The sequence below is a fragment of the Ovis aries genome, chromosome 15 (assembly GCF_016772045.2).
Source record: "Ovis aries strain OAR_USU_Benz2616 breed Rambouillet chromosome 15, ARS-UI_Ramb_v3.0, whole genome shotgun sequence".
Taxonomy (NCBI): Eukaryota; Metazoa; Chordata; class Mammalia; order Artiodactyla; family Bovidae; genus Ovis; species Ovis aries.
In genome coordinates, this window is record NC_056068.1 from 23,606,341 (window position 1) to 23,626,113 (window position 19,773).

The window sequence follows — 19,773 nt, forward strand, 5'->3', positions numbered from 1 at the left end:
GATTCTCCAGGCAAGAATACTGGAATGGGGTACCACTTCCTCCTCCAGAGGACTCCCGACCCAGGGATTGAACCCAAGTCCCTTGTGTCTCCGGCATAGGCAGGTGGTCCTTCACCACTGTGCCATCTGGGAAGCCCAGCCATGGATATACCTTTGCTTTATAAGTGCTTCGTATGTAATCTAAAAACAGAATTTGGCTTCCGATTCTATTCACTATTATCTCACTGGGAAGGAGACAAGATAAGTGTCCTTCCCTCATTTCACAGGTGGGGTAGGAGAGTGACTCAGGTCATCTCAGTGAGCTGTCTCCCAGGCCGTGGAGCTTGCTCCTAGTCTTGTTCCCCATTAGAAAGGCAGCCAAATCTGAATCCATGTCAGACCTGCTTGGACCATGCTGAGAGCTCCGTCCCATGTTGACGAGGAGGCCCATGGGTGCTGAGGACAATGTGGGGATGAGCCTGGGCTCTGGCTCGCCCCTTCTCAGCCCATCCCAGCCCTGCGGCTCACAGGACAAGCCTTGCCAGCTCCTGAAGCTCAGCACACACGGGCAGATGGGTCGTTAGCAGAGTTAAGCCATCAGAAGCGCATTTCACATTTCAAATGACTCTGCAGTCATTTCCTCACTACCTTCATCAAATGTTTTTTCATTTGGTTTTGGTCTCTTTGAGTAAATACAGCCACGGTTATCATAAGCTTTCCCCATCCCCGCCCCAGCTTGTTTTTGAATTGCTCGAGTTTCATTTGAATTTTCCAGCATCTTGGCATTTCTCATCACCTTGTGCAGTACCGCCTACGTGCTTTAGATGAAGAAACCTCCGTTTATCACCCCTGTGCCCGCTCTTCTTGTTACTATCTATCTCCAGGTGAACTGGAAAGAGGTGCAACGTGTTCTCTGAAATGAGATAGTTTGAAACAGGCCAGGTCCCATGACCCTCGCATTCCTCCCCGTATGAGAATGTGAAGGGACAGATGTACGTGAACAGCAGCAGAGTGAAGGCCAGTGTCCCTTAGGGAAAAGTGTTGGGCTTAGATTGCAGCAGTCAGGAGCCTCAGCCCTCCACGTGTCTCTTTCTGCTTGTGTGGCCCAGGAAATTGCTAAGCCCTGATGCGCCTGGGATCTCGTTTGTATCAGAGATTTATGGTGAAACTTCAGAGAGATGATGCCTATATGCCGGGTAAACTTTTTTCTGCCGCATTTGACAGATTAGTCTCTTGACTTAACCAAGAGAACTCATCTTGTTTTTCTATAAACCAAGACTAAAGATAGTAATAGCTGGTTTGATGGCTTAATGATGGCAGGGTCAAGGTCTCTGCCCCTCTCTTGACCTTTCGCTCGTGGTCACATAAGGCTGCTGCAACTCCAAGCACCGCATCCCTCTTTAAGACAGATTAGCACCAGCTGGGTCTGTCCCTTTTATCAAGAGGAGCTGCTGCTTTTGTTTCTCTTTGGTCAGAATTGTGTCACATGCCGCCCTGCAGGGGAGATGGTTCCAGCTTCTGAGGCAGAGGCAGGCAGGACAGAAGGGGGGTAACGGGATGTCTGGTTCACCAGCAAACAGCATCTGCTACATCAAAGAAAGCAACCAGTATCATGCCTGACATGTGGTCTGGACTCAGTAATGACTTTTGCATCCCCTTCCATCTTCTGGGTCTGTTGCTCAGGGTCCTAAACTAAGGTGAAAGCGCACTTATTGGTTACTTAGACCATTTTCTGACCTATGGTCCCTCTACTTTGTCCATCAGCTGCAGGTCAGCAAAAGAACATCTGCCACCAAAAAAGGACACGCCTGTCATCTGTGTCCAGTTAGGATGTGCATTTTGTCTCATTTATGTCTCCAAGTACAAAACCCAGAGAATCTTAGACCCCTGGCTCTTCTTCTGTGCCACTCAGGTTAGTTAGTGTTCATCACAAGACTAAAGAAAACAGGTTTGCTTTGGTGAGGGAAGAATCTGCACTGAGGGAAATAAATGATTTCTGACAGCAGGAACACTGGATGGTCTCCTGAGGAAGTTGGGGTTTTGCAGAACCCCCAGGGTGGAGGGACCATAGCAGCAATCCAGCCCAGCCCCACCCAGCACAGTGTCAACTCTGGGGTTTCCCATAAGGCCTGTGTGTGAGGCGCTGCAGGGAAGATTCCAGCGTTTGCATTCTCTTCTCCGTTTGACTGGGATGGGCGCCACAGCAGCTCATAGGGTAGGGGTCTCTCCCCAGTTAAGGAGAGGAGCATGCCCTGTTCCGGAACAGTTCTGATTGATATAAGATGATCTCCGTACACTAAACACAAGCTGCCTGCCCCCACCGCCCCGGGGCAGGTCTGCCTTCTGTACTGAGGCCTCGGCTCTGTCTGTCAAAGGCCTGCGGGTTGTATCCACTCTCCCTCTCTCCACTGCTTGATGAGTCCAAAGACACTGGCGTTTTCCGGCCCAAGCATCCTTGTTCCCTCAATCATTCCTCAGGTGGTTTGGCTTCCAGCCCCCTCCCGGAACAAGCTGCTAAATAAACCCAGTTCCATACATGTGGGTGACTGGAAGCCATGCTCCTAAACATAAGAAGCCAATCTGATGGGCTCTTTTCTGTCTTTATCTCCCATTGTAGCCTCATGGCATCTGCTCATAATGATAGCATTCTTTCTGGCCCTCCTCCTACCCTCTGCTATTCCTTCTTGGCTCCGTTGGCGAGCCCCCTTTATGCTGTCATCTTCCCAGGTCAGGGACTCCAACGTCCTATCCTTGGCCCTCTTCTCGTCCATGGCCCCAATTATCACGTCTAAGTCTCTTTCTCAGATGTTAGAAGGAAGCATCCTTCTGTCACTGGGCACCTCCATCACAACATCCCAAGTATCATAAACTTAGTAATTTTATCATAAGCTTAGTAATTTTATCATAAGCTTAGTAATTTTATCATAAGCTTAGTAATTTTATCATAAGCATAGTAATTTTATCATAAACTTAGTATTTCAAAAGTAGCTCTTCTAACCCACACGCCATAGCTGAACTTCCTGTCTTCGTATGCGGCATTTCATTTGCGCTGCTGCCTAGGTCAGTATCCTGGGAGCTCCCTGGATGGCTCCCTCCCCACACCCCTCAGGAGATGGTACTTGTCAGTCCTGCCTCCTCAGCATCTCCTGGACGCATTTCCTCTCTCTCTCCTGCAGCGTCTCAGGCATTCCCTCTAGGTCATCATGAGGCCTCGTTCTTCTTGACTGTACGTCTTACTCTGCCCCGTCCCAGCTCATCCCTTGACCTTGATTGTCTGAGCAGTCCCAGCTCTCCCCCACTGGATTCCCTGCCTCCAGTGCCACCTGCTCTAATCCACCTCTGCTGCACCACCAAAGGGATCTGTCCTAAATGCACATCTGTCCTGTTATTTTCCTACTTAAAATGCTGAAAGGACTTTTTACTGCCTACTAGACTAGTTCTTGAACTTCTGAGAAATAGAGTGTCTAGGAATCACCTGGGGACTGTATTTAAATGCAGCTTCGGGGCTTCCCTGGTAGCTCAGCGGTAAAGAATCCACCTGCCAATGCAGGAGACGTGGGTTTGATCCCTGGTCTAGGAAGATCCCACTTGCGCAGAGCAGCTAGGCGCGTGCCACGACTACTGAGCCTGTGCTCTCGAGCCCAGGGGCTGCAGCCACTGAACCCACACGCCCTAGAGCCCATGCTCCGCAATGAGAGGAGCCGCTGCAGTGAGAAGCCCTTGCACCACAACTAGAGAAAAGCCTGCAGAGCAATGACGGCCCCGCACAGCCCCCAAACTAAGCAAATAAAATTATAAAATGCCACTTCCTGGAACTTCTTCTCACTCAGAAACTGAGAGAGGCTCAAGAGCCTGCAGCCCACGCTACCCCCCCATACACCCCCACCGAGCAGGCCATCCACCGCCCACACTTGGGACTCAGGACGCCCAGGGAAAGTGCAGACATTCTGGAAGGCCGTAAACAGTCCATCGTGACCCAGGCTGGCTGCTCCCTATGCATAAGCAGGACACCCTACGCACCCACTAGCAGTCCCCAAGTGTGTCTCTGCCGTTTCACGCCTCATCATCTCTGTGACTGCTGTGCCCTCTGCCTCAGATGCTCAGCTCCTGTGCCCACATACCTGACACGGGCCTGCAAGCTCCTTGGAGCTGGGACCTTGTCTTTTTCCACTTGGCACACAGTCAGTGCCAGTGAGTGCTGTTGACTGCCTGGACAAAGGGACAAGTAGCCAACGCTCCACTTTTAAGCGATGCGGGAATGTCCGCCTCATCTCCATCCTCCCGCAGCTCTTGCCAGGTGGGCTCCATGCCCACTTGACATGTGCCTGTTTTATCCTGTCACCTGACACGTCACCGTAGGAGGCCAGGCGCTCAGCACGGTGTCCCAGCCAAGCACAGCACTCGGCACGCTGTAGATGCTCGGTTTGGGTTTGCTGGATGACATGTGACTTCTACTCCCATCGTCCTGGTGCTGGTCAGCCCTTAAGGCAGCCTGATGCCCCATTATGTTCTGTGGCAGCAGCACCAGATGGTTTGCTCATATCCTAGGTTTGCAATTGGCTAAAAATCTTAAGTCTTTTTCACATGAGTCAGTTATCAACCAGGTCTCCCATTTCTGTTACTTAAACAGATTTTCCAGCTCTCAGTGAAGGACTTTGAGTTTAACTCTCTGAAATTTCAACTCATGTATTCAGCGACCTGTCAAAATCTTGTTAAATCTTTAATCCATCCCCCGCTTCATTAGGGGGCCTCCCACTTAGTCATCAGCACATTAGTAAGCGTGCCATTTAGATGTCATCTGTGTGATTCAGCTTGACCGAGCCAGAGTCACACGGTAGAGGCACCAGAGGCCTTCCAAGTCAGCGTCTGATGATCAGTGAATGCAGGTTAAAACTGTTCACCCCCCTGGAACCGCACATTAAGTGGTAGAATACCTGCCTTGTTGGGGTGGGCAAGGGGCTAGGCTTCCTGGGGGCAGCCCTCTCGGCTCACTCCGCTCAGGTGCTGACTCCTCCCTTGTTGTGGGTTCTGTGAGCTGGAGGTCAGCCCACCCTGACGGTGTTACATATGTTTGCAGGTTGTTGGAAGCTCTGGTGTCATTCCTTGACTTCTCAGATAAAAAGGCCAACTCAGCCATGGGACTGCTCACAGACTTGGCTCTGCAAGAAAGGTAACTTTTCTTGCCAGAAATTGACATCTCTTCTTCAGCCTCTGCTGCACCGTCTGATCTTCTAAAATGTGCAGCATGCAGGAGGTTGGGCCAACTGAGGATTCACTGCATAGGAGAGCTGATGTCCCCAAGGTCTGTGGTCACCGCTTCGTCCCAATCCCTCTGCATGCAGGGGGACCCGGCCCTCAACAGGCTTGGAAGCCATATGTACTTAGAACAGCACCTCTCATAGTAAGCAAACCTACCATTATTGTGTGCTGGTGAAGCTTCTTCCCCTAATCAGTGCCTAATAAATAGGAAAGAGAAGGAGGAGGGAGGAAAAAGAGAAAGGGATGGGGAGGGAGGAGAAACATGGAAACATGGGAGTTCTCCTGGGCTGCCAGTGGCATAATGGGTAGCCCTAGCCTCCTGCCTTTTTTTTTTTTTCCGTTTTTTTCTTTAGCTGATGCTGGATAAGACAGTAAAGATATTAGATTTTCATAATTTTTCATTTTTTAAAAAAATGCATCAGTTTTGAATTTCTTCATCAACATTGAGGCATCTTACCTAGAAATGGTCATATAGCGAGAGAGCTCCTCATGCAGGTAGCTGGCCATTGGCACAGGCTGGGGGCAGTACAAGCCCAAATATCAGGTGGACGTTCGTGCCATGGGGCCCTCCTGGCAGCTGTGACATGTAAATGTGCTTACACCATGTAACTCAGAGCGAGGGGAGGGCAGGGGTGGTGTGAAGTCAATCTGCAGAAACCTCAGGACTCCAGCAGCTTCTGCAGAAGAGAGCCACCCCCTGAGACATGTTGTTTCACATCAAAGGCCAGTCTCCAGGCTTAGAAATAGAGTAAAGCCACATGATCTACCCCGTGACGACCTTTTCTGCTTCTGAATGACTCCACACAGGAGCAAATCACAGGGGCCCACAGCTGGACTGTCGGTTCCGTTACCCGAGACACCGCACTTATGTTTTACTTTGCGCGGTATAGAAATAAGTCATGACTGATGTTCTCTTGACAGATTTCAAGTCTGGTTCCAGACCAGCCTTCCAGACATCCTTCCGGTGCTGACGGGGGTGCTGGTGAGCAAACCCTTGCCTTGTCACCTGCGACAGACCCTCTCGGGAGCGTGCACGGGGCTGTTTCAACAGCGGTTTGCCTCCTAGAACTCCCGTGGCCTCTCGGGTTGATTGATCATTTATTCACAGCTGGAATTTACTCAAGTCTTGGTTATTGGAACAGTTGCTGTGGGGGCAGGTGGAGAAGGTTCACGGTCAGGGCTGGTTGCAGGGGAGGAAGCCTGTAGGCGGTGAAGGTGGAGAGTTTGTCGGTCTCCACCAGTCCCCTTCTGACCCAAGTCCTATCAAAAGTTGGTGTTGCTGTTGTGGTTCAGCCACTCAGTTGTGTCCGACTGTGACCCCATGGACTACAGCACGCCAGGCTTCCCTGTCCATCACCAACTCTCAGAGCTTGCTCAAACTCGTGTCCATTGAGTCCGTGATGCCATCCAACCATCTCATCCTCTGCCGCCCCCTTCTCCTCCTGCCTTCAATCTTTCCCAGCATCAGTCTTTTTCCAGTGAGTTGGCTCTTTGCATCAGGTTGCCAGTGTTATAAGTACCACATGCAACCCTGTCCCCTGAATTGTCGTCCTGATCAGGAGAGCAGGTGTGGTGGTGGGAGTCGATGAGGGAGAAAGGTGCGCTTGTTGGGGGTAGTGGGGGAGTCCCCCAGAAGAGCGTGCTGTGACGAGACCTGTCCCTGGTGGCCCGTAGAATCCTCAGGGGTCCTTGCAGGGTGCATGAGCACCCTGGTATTTCACAGATGTAGATATGGAAGCTCTGGAAAGGACCAGGACTTGCCGCAGTGACCCCAGCTGGTTGGCGGAGTGACTGGGACCAGCCGAGGTGCTCTGGGGTCTGCCCCGCTTTGTGCCTCCTTCCTTTCTGCCGACGTGACCACACTGGCATGCCCATGCGACATCAGGCCGTCTGGTTCCCAGACGTTTTGGAGAGTGAAGGACACCCCTGGAGGTGATTCCGGCATTATTCCTCTGCTCTCTGCAGATTCGCTTTCTCTTCCTTCCCTTTCAGAAGAGAGATCCCAAGGTCACCAACATATCAGCTCTCTGCCAGTGTCTTGCCATCATGGGGAACTTTAGTGCTGAGACCGCCGCCCAGAGACAGATGTCTGCCTCTGAAGACTTCGGGGCTGCCTGCTTGGGCCTCATGGTATTTCAGCTTTTCTGTTCAGAGCTAGTCTTGTACCCGCTCTGGGGCCATGGGCTTCTTCTTAATTATCTGACTTTTCTAAAAATTCTGTTTGAGGGTGCAGGGACCCTTCTACAACCCTAGATGTGATGGACAGCTGGCCTTAAAGAGTTCTCCAGATCAAGTCTCCTCCACCCCGGAGGCGTCTGAAGGGTTCCCTGTGGAGCTGGCTTGAGCACCCATTTCAGCAGCTCCCTCTGCAATTTGAACCCAGGGCCAGAGCCCCACAGCAGAGGCGCCAGACACTCTGTGCTATAAACCGGCCTCTGATTTCCCTGCATCACTTCAGTTTGGGACTCTGGCCATTTAGGGAGTGTAAGAGATCTGGGGCCATCACCCAGGGGAACAGGTGACTCTGACAGCTGCACGGCCACATGATCACATTGTCTTGTTTCCCAAGGCCAAGTGTGAGGAGGACGCGGACCTTTTCAGAGACGTCACGTATGCCCTCCTGGGACTCGTGATGAACTTGTGTCTTCGGTCCCCCTTTGTCTCCGAGGTACCGGACTCGTTTCTCCCTACCTTAACACGTTCTGTTGCATAGAACTGCTCTCGTTGCCATGAAGGGGCTAGAAGCAGGGGACGCAAACCCTGGCGGTGGGAATGGGGAACTCTGGGCGGAGGTTCCACCCCTGCTCTGCTGAGGGATGGATGAGTCCCTGTCAGTTACTCATTCTGCAAGCCAGCTGCGTGTCCAAGGCGCTGCGCACGGTGCTAAGTTCTGCATTTACACAGTCAAATATGATGTGGCCCTCATCGTTGGGGGAGATGGATGTGGGAAAGAAATGAGAGCGATCACAGATGTTGTGAAGGAAATGGGGACTGACCTGGCGGTGGCGAGAAGGAAGGAGTGGGGAGTGGCTGGTTCTGTGTGAGCGCCCAGAAGGAATCAGCAGATGACCGTGGCCGGGACAGGCAAGCTCCTTCTCGCGCTCCCTGTTGTTGTAGGTTTGGGCCGTGGAGGTGAGCAGGAAATGCCTGTCTCTGCTGAACAGCCAGGATGGAGGAATCCTCACAGTAAGCTGCCCCCAGGGAAATCCAGGAACCGCTCCCTTTGTTGTTCAGTTTCGTTTTGCTCTGCAGTCACCACGCCTTTGAGCTTCTCTGACTCTCTGAGGCATGGGGCAGACACACTCCTCAAAACGATGCCCATAAGCACAGAAATACTGAATTTGCCTGCAGGTTCAGGGAATTTGGTGACCCTGCCCCCCACAGTGCCCATCTGTGGATGCCCTAGAATCTAGGAATCCCAGTTAAGAATCCTTTTTCTTGAAGGTGTGGAGCTTAACAGCTGACACCAGGTCATCTATCTGATTTGTCCCATATCAAACCATCCTTGTGTGACTTGGACAGGCCAATTGATTTTCTTTAAAGTCTTTTCTCAGGGCACATATTTTAAAGCCAGTGACTCTGGAGGGGTTTGTCCACAATGGTTTTAGCCGCCTTGGAGATAAGTGCTGGAATGGTTTTCTTGCTTCTGTTTCTGACATTTGGATAAGAGAACTAAGGCCTGTGGCTAGCACAGTGCATCAGGAGGAGAGTGTTGAAATGATTCAAGAGGCTGTTTGCCATTATCATGGGATGTATTCTTCACTCACATGAGGAATCACCACAACATTTCTGCCTATTAGGTCTCTAAACCTAGAGAAACAATTGGGGTCATATCCAGGGCAGATCTGGGAAACCAGCCCTTCAAGGGTCACAGCCTGGGAACTGGTTCAAGGGTTGTGAAAAGGTTCCAAGTAGGTCCAGTGAATCTTGTGTGTAACCTGTAAGCTGACAACTTCCCTGCAGTCAATCCAGACTAACAGGGCAAAGTGTTTAACCTGAGCTCCAGGAAGAGGTGGTGGATCATCAGGTTCCCTGAGACCCCCGGCAAGTGTATAGAAAATTCTGCATGTCTGTGCATTTTCATGGGGCTCAAGGGGCGCACCACGGTTTTCATCAGATCCTCAAAAAAGTTGCATGGCCCAAAAGTGGTAAGCATCACTGTTCTTGGAGACTTGGGGTCTTCTGACTGGTGGGCCTAGTGGGTAAGTTATCTCACTGATGGGTAAGTTATTATAGCCAGTTTCTGGATGATGGAGAACAGCTGCAAGACTGATGATTAATGAGGCGCCACTGAAGACACCTTTGTGCAGAGGGCAGACGAGGGGAGCACAGCTGGCAGGTGGCCAGTGTGGGTTCCAGTTCTGTGGAGGAGACAGAATTCAAACTGCCAGCTACATACAGCAGAAGACAGAAGTAGGAGATGAGGGGGCTACGTTTGGTAGCCAGGCATCTATTCCTCAGGCATAAAATATGAGCTTTTTTTTCCTTAAGGAATTGAAACACCAGAGAAAAAAATGTTTACTTTCTAGTAGTTGAGAATGCCACCTCTCTACCTGTGAGTGGACAGACTCTCCATAAACACAACATACCCAGACATACTGCTTTTCTCATAAATGTGACTTACAAGCTGAGAGTCACGAGGCATTTCAGGAAAGCCATACAAATAAATAGACAAAGCAGAGTAAGCAGAAAATTTGAGTCCAGAAAAAAAATAGAGATGATGTAGGAAAGAGAAGAAAAAACTAATAGCTATCATTTGTATCTTCAGAAAGATTCAAAATGGTGTTATGGCCATAAAACAGCAACAACTTGCTGTTAAAAAATTCAGAACTGGAAAATAAAAATCAATAAAGTCTCCCAGAAATTAGAATAAAAAGATTCAAGAAAGATAAAAGTCCCAGAGGATCAATCCAGGAAGTCTACCATGTACTAAGGGTCCTGCTGGTATCAGAGCCCCACAGGAATACAGGGCAGGACTTTCTTGCTGAGGGGTGAATGCTGGTCCTTTGTGAAGCTGGAATGGGCTGAGCCTCTGTGGGCTTAGGGGCCATGTTGGCAGCCCTTCAATTTGAATCAGCTACCCAGTAGCTTTTCTGTAAACATCAGTACTTGCTATCAATTACTCAACCATTGTATTTTTAAAATCAAGGTACATGGTTTGCATCTAACACTAATGATTCTTGCCTCACCAAACTACTTGTTAACTTTAAAACGTCATCAGCATTTTAAGAAAAAAAATTGTATTGAGGTATAATTGATATACAAATTTTAAAAAAAATTTTTTATTGAAGGATCATTGCTTTACGGAATTTTGTTGTTTTCTGTCAAACCTCAACATGAGTCAGCCATAGGTATACATATATCCCCTCCCTTTTGAACCTCCCTCCCATCTCCCTCCCCATCCCACCCCTCTAGGTTGACACAGAGCCCCTGTTTGAGGCTCCTGAGCCATACAGCAAATTCCCCTTGGCTAGTTGGTATACAATTTTATATAACTTTCAGGCATATGGCATAGTGATTCACCATTTTTAAAGGTGATGCTCCATTTATAGTTATGATAAAATATTGGCTATGTTCCCTGTAGCGTATAGCATAAGCTTGCAGCTTATTTATTTTGTACATAGTAGTTTGCACCCCTTAATGCCCTACCCTGTTCTTGCCCCTCTCCCCGTGGGAACGTTTAAGCATCCTTTCCTTTCTGCTTCACTCAGAGAGCTGCTGGCGTTCTCAGCCGCACCCTTTCTTCCTCTCTGAAAATTGTTGAGGAGGCCCTCAGAGCAGGAGTGGTGAAGAAGATGATTAAATTCCTGAAGGTAAAATAACTTCATTAGTTACAACCCCCTGAATTTCCAGGAATGTCATCTTTTATTTGGGGAACAGAATTAAGGAGGGCTTTGTTCAGCAAAGGTCCTGCCGTTTCCCCTCTGCTAGTTTCTAACCTTCTTGAATGGGGATTCCCTTCTGCCTATTCACCTAGACTACTCTGACCAGCAATGTAAGACTGTTGGACAAATAATTGTTCATTAGGCACATCCATAAAAATGCTTACCACTCAAGCCTAACTTTAAAAATGTATGGCCTCTGTCTTCAAGAGATGGTCTGAGTGGCTTCAACAAGGTCTCTCAGGCCCTGGTTCTGTTCATGTTTTCCTGCTTACAATGCTCTTCCAGTTTCCTGGAAACATTGGGGGGTAACTCTATTTATGAAATATGTAGGCTTCAGAGTAACCACATTATTTTCAAAAGGATGTTCAGGTTTTCCCTGCAATATGAGTGCAGTGGAAAATCCCATGGACAGAGGAGCCTGCCAGGCTACAGTCCATGGGGTCAAAAGAGTCAGCCACTACCGAGGGACTGAGCGCACACACAGAAACACAAGAGTGAGCTAGATTCTCTGAACCGGGAGATCAGTTACTAGGTTGCATCTCCGGGTCCCACTTGCAATATGTATGCCCAGTGAGGTTCACTCACCTGAATTAGCTTGATGACCCCACAGGAGACTTATTCATAAACACCTAGGCTGAGTGGCACCAAGAAGGGTGGTCTGTGAGGGGGCTACTGCTGGGGCAGGGGTGATATCAAGGGGGCAGAATGGTGGGTCTGAGATTAGGCTGCCGCACGGATGATGGTCATCATTCACTCTGTATAACTCTTGTATATCCACCGCATCCTGCTGAGTCCACGTACACACACGTGTGCCTTATGCATGCGTTTCCTCACACATGCATTTTAGAGACCCCTGCAGAGGGTGACTTTGTTATGATTTGACAGTTATCCCCCCTTAAAATGACCTACGTTTGTGATGTGTTCCATGCAGACCTGTCAGCCCGGCAGCCCTAGCAAGTCAGCCTTCATTCTCCAATTGTGAAATGACACGGGAGGGCCTTTCCCTCCCTTCTTGGTAGATCTGCTGGTCGACAGCATCATTCTTTCCTCAGCCCCTCACTCCTAAAGCCTTCCACAGATAATTACTCAGGTGTCCATGGCAGGCCTCCATTCATAGCGGGGCCGCGGGCCATATTACAGAGGATGTGAGTGACCCTGCACCCCAGCAGGAACCAGGCCCCCTTGCCCAGAAGCACACATATTGTCAGCAGCGCGCTGTCAGAAGTTTAAGAAGCCACGAGCATAATCCCAGCTGCTCACTGTCATTTCTGGCCAGGAACAACCATAGCATTGATTTCTTGTTCTCATTGCACTCTGAAATCTAGGCAGGAGGCCAGACTGCATCACGTTACGCAGTCAAGATTCTTGCCATCTGCACAAACAGCCATCAGGAAGCGCGAGAAGAAGTGGTAAGACTGGATAAAAGTAAGTGATCGTTTCATTAAGCAGAGCCCGCATTAACTTTTAATCTAGCCTCGAAGCTGCAGAGAGAGCTGCGGGCGAGGGGGGAGGAGAGACCGAGGAGGCTGTGCCATGCCTCCCCGCCCTCCTGCAGTGGGTTCAGGGACCCTGTCACCTCACCTCCAGCTCTGAATGCCTTTAGTTAGCCTTTGGAAGCTCCTGGGCGCTGAGCCTATGCTAGAGACTCAGCGGGGAAACAGCTCGAACTAAGATCCTTTCCAAAGCACTCTCCTTAAACGACCTAACGCAGGTCCTCTCCCTTCCAGGGGGAAACACCTCAGTGACCACGCGCGAGGTCTAATGCAAGGTCCAGTGCGGCTGTGGTCTAATCACTGAACCACTGCCATCAGCGGGGGCAGGGCAGTTCCCCTTGTGGGAGGGAACTGAGGGGGCCTGCCGAGTGGGGAGCAGGGCACTTCCCTGTGGAGCCTGTTCCGGGCCCCACAGGTCCAGGGCACTGGCTCACAGCCTCCCACTCAGGCAAGGGATGCCGAGAGGAACGGAGTTTCCACACGCTGGCATTCCTGGGACGGCTGAGTGCTGTGGGCTCCTGAGGCCGCTCAGAGACACAGCCAGGAGCCAAGGAGCTTTGGCGCACTCACTAGGGATTCGTCGAGTGGGTGATACGGCCGGCCTTCCACCGCCCCCTCTCCGTGCCCACCACGTCCCCCTGCCAGCCTCCCTGCCTGTTCTCCTCCACCCCATAGAGCTCGGGGTTCTGATGCAGCTGCTGGACTCGGAGGATGAGATCCTGGTGGGTAACGCCGCCCTCTGCCTGGGGAACTGCATGGAGGTGCCACACGCGGCCTCGTCCCTGCTGTCCACAGACATCGTGCCCATCTTGCTGAAGCTGGCAGGCAGCGATGCCCAGCAGACAGCCGTGCAGCTGAATGCGGGCATCGCCCTGGGGAAGCTGTGCACAGCAGAGCCCAGGTGCGCAGGGCCAAGGGGAGCCCAGCTCCTTCTCTGCAGGAAGACCCGCCCCCCCGCCCCGACCCGCCCAGGACACTGGGGAGCCCTCAGGCTGAAGCCAGCGAGGGGACACAGCATGGGACAGGGGTCTTTCCTGGCACCAGTAGCCATCGTCTTCTCTCTGCTCAGCTCCTGCAGTCTCCTCTTTCCTCTCCTCCTCCCTCTCCTCGCACCAGCCCCACCTCTCTCTCCTGCCTTTCTATCTCGTCTGCTTTTCCAGAAACAAGCCTCTAACTTCATTTTTTTTTTTTTTCGCTTGGGGCCTAAGCATATGGAAGAGTGCCCTGTAGGGTATGTTCTTGAGAAAACAGGCGAGCTGGGAGCGGGGGGGACAGCCCGAAAAAGAGCGCCCGACAATCCAGGCCAGGAGCCTCTGCGTGACCGTGCCCGTCTCAGCTCGGCTCCCGCTCTGCTCTGTCCTGATCTGAGGCACGGGAACACCTGGTCCTCGTGCTCTTGGAAGGCGCCCGTGTGCCTGAGCGTGGAGCCCTGGCCCCCGAGGGGTGCCTTCCGCGGATAGGGAGGGGCTATGGCCAAGCCCGCTTCCTTCTCTCCCAGCCTCACCCTCCAATCCCTCCTCTGGAGAATGTGGGAGCTGGCCTGGGTCACACCTAAGGTCCTTCCAAGTTCTGATTGTTCAAATGGAAAGAATGGATGAAAGCTTTCTTCTATAGAAAGCAAGGTGCATTAACTAGGATGGGCTCACTATGGCAGCCTGCCGGGCAGTCCCTGAGAGCGGGGCCCCATGGGTCCCTGGCACACCTGCCACTCTCGCAGTGGGCATTGCCGTGTTCCCTGGGCCTCCTGGGGGCTCCCCACTCACACAGTGGGTACTGCCGTGTTCCCTGGGCCTCCTGGGGGCTCCCCACTTTGATCTTCAGGGAAACAGCTTCTGCCCTGTCCCGCCTTCCCAGCCAGCTTCTTCCTAAGCCAAGGGGATGCCTCTGGGCCCCAGATGTCTGTGCCCTGGCATTTATGTCCTGGAGTTTGTGCTTTGATTATGACAGGTTTGCTGCTGTGCTGAGAGAGCTTCATGGGATGGAAATTCTCAACTCTACCATGAAGTATGTGGAGAATTCTTGAGAGCCGTGGCGTCCGAATGGGTTTTGCCTATGACTGTTCACTCTGGTTGTTCCTATGCTAATAAAGCCTTTTTGAATATCCGCTCCAGACCTGAATGTGGATTTTCAGAGTGCTCGCCAGTTGGTTTTCACTGGCCGTGGGGCTTTTCCAGACTCTGATAGTAATGGGTCTAGTTGGGAGCTAGATTTCACCTAACATCCTGCCCCTTTTGTTGTTTTCTGCTGGCACTGCACTAGAACCATCAGGTTTTTCAGCAGTGACTTTTCGACCTCTGTTTTCCAGCTCTTGAAGTGCCAAGACACAGCCCTAGTGGCATCTGCGAGGCAGCAGTCTCTTCGAGCCTGGCCTGCCACTGTGGCATGAAGCCTTTAATTCAGTGGGGTGAGTGGTGGGTGGTAAGCTCCCCGGCAGGGAGTTCTGTAAGGCTCAGGGGAATCATTCCTGCAAGCAGCACCCGGCGCCTTCGTCCACCCCGTGCAAGGATGCTGTAACACGCCCTTCTCTTAAACTGTCTTCAGGTGCCAAAGCAGGGGGAATCTCCTGCGCTGAGCTCTCACAGACACAGATGTGATCTATTTCTCTAACCCACCTTGCTCTCCCACCCCCATCCCCAAAAGGCACCGCTCCCTTACAGTTTCCCCAAGTCTGCTCGGAAACTGACCGGGTCAGCTCTGGACCCCGAGTCCTGAAGCAGAAAGTCCAGTAAGTGCCACTGCTCTTCCACTTCTCTGTACAGTCCCTTGACTCTTTTAGGGTCAGAGGCAGGACCTTCATGGTATCAGTTCAGTTCAGTTCAGTTCAGTCACTCAGTCGTGTCTGACTCTGCGACCCCATGAATCGCAGCACGCCAGGCCTCCCTGTCCATCACCATCTCCTGGAGTTCACTCAGAGTTGCATCCATCGAGTCCGTGATGCCATCCAGCCATCTCATCCTCTGTCGTCCCCTTCTTCTCCTGCCCTCAATCCCTCCCAGCATCAGAGTCTTTTCCAATGAGTCAATTCTTTGCATGAGGTGGCCAAAGTACTGGAGTTTCAGCTTCAGCATCATTCCTTCCCAAGAAATCCCAGGGCTGATCTCCTTCAGAATGGACTGGTTGGATCTCCTTGCAGTCCAAGGGACTCTCAAGAGTCTTCTCCAACACCACACAGTTCAAAACCATCAATTCTTCGGTGCTCAGCCCTCTTTACAGTCCAACTCTCACATCCATACATAACCACAGGAAAAACCATAACCTTGACTAGACGGACCTTAGCAAAGTAATGTCTCTGCTTTTGAATATGCTATCTAGGTTGGTCATAACTTTTCTTCCAAGGAGTAAGCATCTTTTAATTTCATGGCTGCAGTCACCATCTGCAGTGATTTTGGAGCCCCAAAAAATAAAATCTGACACTGTTTCCACTGTTTCCCATCTATTTCCCATGAAGTGATGGGACCGAATGCCATGATCTTCGTTTTCTGAATGCTGAGCTTTAGGCCAACTTTTTCACTCTCCTCTTTCACTTTCATCAAGATATAGTGAATGCCAAAGACTCCCAGACCAAAGTTCTCAAAAATCTGTGGTCCTACTTACCCTGCTACCTGGCAGCTGTGTGGCTGGACAAGTTCCTTAAGGTCTCTGAGCCCTGGTTGCAGCGTTTGGAAAAGCTGGAGCAATACCTGTCCAACCTATCCCCAACATTACTGTGAAGATTAAATGAAGTTTTGGAGGTAAAGGCACAAGGAATTGCAAAATGCTACACAAATGTATGAGATTTCCAGGCTCTATCTTGAGATGGGGGGAGTTGACTATGATGTCAGTTGAGTCAAATTTGAAGGACCTGGGGAAGGGTAAGCTCATGTCCTTTAAGGAATCAGAACTGGACTTTTTAAAAAGAAAGTTGTTTATTTATTTGGCCGTGGTGGATCTTTGTTGCTGTGCACAGGCTTTTGGGCTTTCTCTGGGTGTGGCGTTGCAGTGTGTGGGTTTCTCACTGTGGCGGCTTCTCATTGCAGAGCACAGGCTCTGACCCCAGGGGCTTCAGTAGTTGTGACGCACAGGCTGAGTTGCCCTGCATCAGGTGGAATCTTCCCAGACCAGGAATTGAACCCATCGAATCCCTGGCAGACGGATTCCTGGCCCCTGGACCACCAGGGAAGTCCAGAACCAGACGTTTTTGGACTGCATAGGAAAGGAAATCCTCCTGAGAGATTTGATGCAATGCACCCAAACAAATATGTCTTCACAAGTGAGACAGCCCTTGGCTTCCGTGAAGAACTTTGCTCCTGGAACCACGAGAGATGATTAGCACTTTGGGGGCTAGAAGGAAACGAGTAGCCCCAAGAATCTCACTCTGGGTCAGGCTCACTGGAGCACTTAGTGCTGCTGCCCTAGCGCTGTCCCTGGGTGGCCGGTAAGTGACAAGGCCATGTTAGAGAGGCTGGGACTCACCCATTCAGTCCCATCGCGCAAACAAACACTCTTCAAGAGGCCCCTGAATCGCAGAGGGAGATGGCTTGGTGCTAAACAGAGCACAGAGAAGAAAATTAGAGGCTGCGAAATTTGCTGTTTGAAGGAGAGAATTCAGTGGAGCTTTAAAAATGGAGAAGGCTGCCTGTGCCCCTAATCAGCAGACCTGTCTTCTCCGATCTGAAGTTCAGGCACCTCCTCCTCCTCCCTCGCTCTTGAAAATGGCTATTATCTGTGTAATCTCTTTCCCCAAAGAGTGGGGAAAGTCAAATTATATTATTATCTTTGCTTCGGAGAAGCTGCCAAGTGCCGTCATCTCTGCTTTGCAGGACTGTCTGGCGGTACCTGAGGTGCGCCCTCCTCTCGCAGGTGGAGAGAAATGATTTACACGCTGGAGTCTCCATCTCTGTGGAGCCAGCCCTCCCTGGTCTCATCGCCTCTACTCACGCTACCACGCGGGGCTCCCAGGCAGCCTGGGAGAAACGATCTACATGTTGAAGGAGGGGCACCTCTCCTTGTGCCAGGAGACACGAGCAGCGTCCTAACCACCCTCAGGATCATGGCTTATTCCGGGAAAGCAGTCTGTTGGTTCCACGGGCAGTGGGAGTGTCCATCCTGAAGAGCTGGGACAGGGCTTCCCAGGTGGGGCTAGTGGTAAACGACCCACCTGCCAAAACAGGAGATACGGCCGAGACGGAGCTTAGTAACCAGCCTGAAGCCACCACAGGTGTCAAGCCCTGGATGGCAACCTGCTGTCCTAGGCTAGGTGATGCCAGCAGTGCGAGAAGGTAGCAAGGCCGGACTGTGGTTAATAGATTTCAGAAGTGACAGGAAAGAGCAGGACATGCTATCACAGGCACTTTCCTGAGGATCTGTTGGGACGAGAGCTTCCTGGCTTGGAGAGAAGAAGAGTACTATCTGAAGCTTCCTGAGGCCAGGTGACTTTTTCAGCAAAAGTTCTCATTTTCTGAATGCCTTGAAAAGGCAGGTTCTACAAGGCCCAGGAAGAGGAGAGAGTAATTGGAGATGAGGACAACATTTACAGGTCACTCCCTTTCTCAAGGCGCGTGGCTCTTAGTCCTCCTGGGCCTGTGACCGGCCAGCCTGCTGCAGGCACTGTCACGACTGTCTGAAGATCCAGCCCGTGCAAGCCTCACAAAGACCCAGTGAGGTGGGCATTATCTCACTTTGTGGGCAAAGAAACTAAGATGTGAAGACAATCGGTGCTTCTTACCCAGGACCACCTGGCAGGTAGGTTAGGGAGTCAGAATTTGACCCCAGCCTGGATTTTAACCCCTTCTGAGTAAAAAGCGCACTTCTGTTTACTAAACATGGCCTGAGGGAAAAATTACCAGTTTCTCCAAGCCTCAGTTTCCTCTCTGTAAAATGGGAGAAACAGTCCCTACTTACAGTGTTCTTGGGTTTGGATATAACCCATATGCAGGCCCTGGCACAGGCAACTGATAAATAGAAGACATTCTCTTAAGAGGGACTATTATTTTTAAGCCAGAAATTGCCATGATCTTATTTTCTGCCCCCTCCCACCCTCAGCAATCTGCTCACCCTCCTAGGTACTCACCTCTAGGCAAGAAAGCAGCTATGTGGCTCTTACGTCTGCTCTTCCCTCCCTCCTATACCCGACGGCAAACTCGAGGATCCCTCAAGACTTGTCTGTGGGCAGCGAGGTCTGAGGGCACCAGGCCTGGGTGGGGTGGGGTTCTGAGCAGGGCTTCCCGAGGTTCAGCAATGCTCCTTGCCAGGAACAAGGTGCCAAGGCTTCCCTGGCCTGGAGGCAGGCTGTGTCTACATGGGCAGGACCCCATGGGCTGGGAACCCCGTGCAGAAAGGGCTGTGGATGCTTGGATCAATGCCCCAAATCCCCCTCACCAAACAGATGCTCCCTGCCACTTGCTACATGACCTCAGTTTAGAATCCAGAAAGCCCACTGATTCCAATGGCTGCGCCTCCAGTGCCCCAGTCATCAGAATATGGGTCGTTCTTTCCACCTCGCCCCTGGCGCTGAGCACTGGGAAAGGAGGCGCGGGTCACAGCGGGACCCACAGGTGACAGCTCCCACTGCCGCTGCTGCCTGCCACATGCCAGTGAAGCCCAGAGCTGCTGTGATCTGAAGCCCTGCTGAATGACGTTCTGTCAAGACCTCTAGTTTAATCTCAATTTCAAAAAGGCAAAATGAAGAATGGGTTCTCCCTGGAGCCAGCCTGGCCTTTGGTCTGAATTTGCCCTGAGGCCACGATCCCATTTCTCTGACTGCTTTCTGGTCTCGGCTCCTGCAAGGGGTGAGGGAGGGCCCTTGGGTGCCAGCAGAGCGCGGGAGCAGCACCTGCTTCTGTGCCCTGCCAGCCACCCCACACCCAGGTCAGCCCAGTTCCGGAGCTGGGCTCCCGTCCCCGAGTGAGGGTGGCTGTCTGCCAGCCATGCCGCTTCCTCTCAGCCCGAGCGTCGCTCCCCCGTCACATGTCCGTCTCCAACTTCATATTGTGCTTTTAATCTTCAGCAGCTCCATCTGCTCATTTAGATCCCTCACGTCCCCTCCAGCCACAAGTCCCCCCAGATACATACACACACAGGCGGACTTCATCTCTCTGCAGCTCAGAGATGAATTTCCACATAAAAATGGATGAGTTCCCAAGCAGCGAGGATTTAGGCTGATCAAAGGCACGTTAAGA

At 51.4% G+C, this 19,773-nt stretch overlaps 1 protein-coding gene across 6 annotated transcripts in view; it reads left to right on the forward strand.

Moving 5' to 3' along the window:
- The window catches only part of TTC12 (tetratricopeptide repeat domain 12), a 50,958-nt gene extending 36,238 nt beyond the window's left edge, over positions 1 to 14,720 (forward strand). For all 6 annotated transcript variants that reach the window (XM_027979216.2, XM_042232932.1, XM_042232934.1 and 3 more), the window contains 9 exons: positions 5,057 to 5,149; positions 6,160 to 6,220; positions 7,231 to 7,368; positions 7,808 to 7,906; positions 8,356 to 8,424; positions 10,950 to 11,051; positions 12,449 to 12,548; positions 13,292 to 13,517; positions 14,564 to 14,720. In XM_027979216.2, coding sequence (XP_027835017.2) covers positions 5,057 to 5,149; positions 6,160 to 6,220; positions 7,231 to 7,368; positions 7,808 to 7,906; positions 8,356 to 8,424; positions 10,950 to 11,051; positions 12,449 to 12,548; positions 13,292 to 13,517; positions 14,564 to 14,639 — 964 coding nt within the window. In that variant the 3' untranslated portion in view covers positions 14,640 to 14,720. The remainder of the gene's footprint in view (positions 1 to 5,056; positions 5,150 to 6,159; positions 6,221 to 7,230; positions 7,369 to 7,807; positions 7,907 to 8,355; positions 8,425 to 10,949; positions 11,052 to 12,448; positions 12,549 to 13,291; positions 13,518 to 14,563) is intronic.
- The last annotated feature ends 5,053 nt before the right edge of the window (positions 14,721 to 19,773 follow it).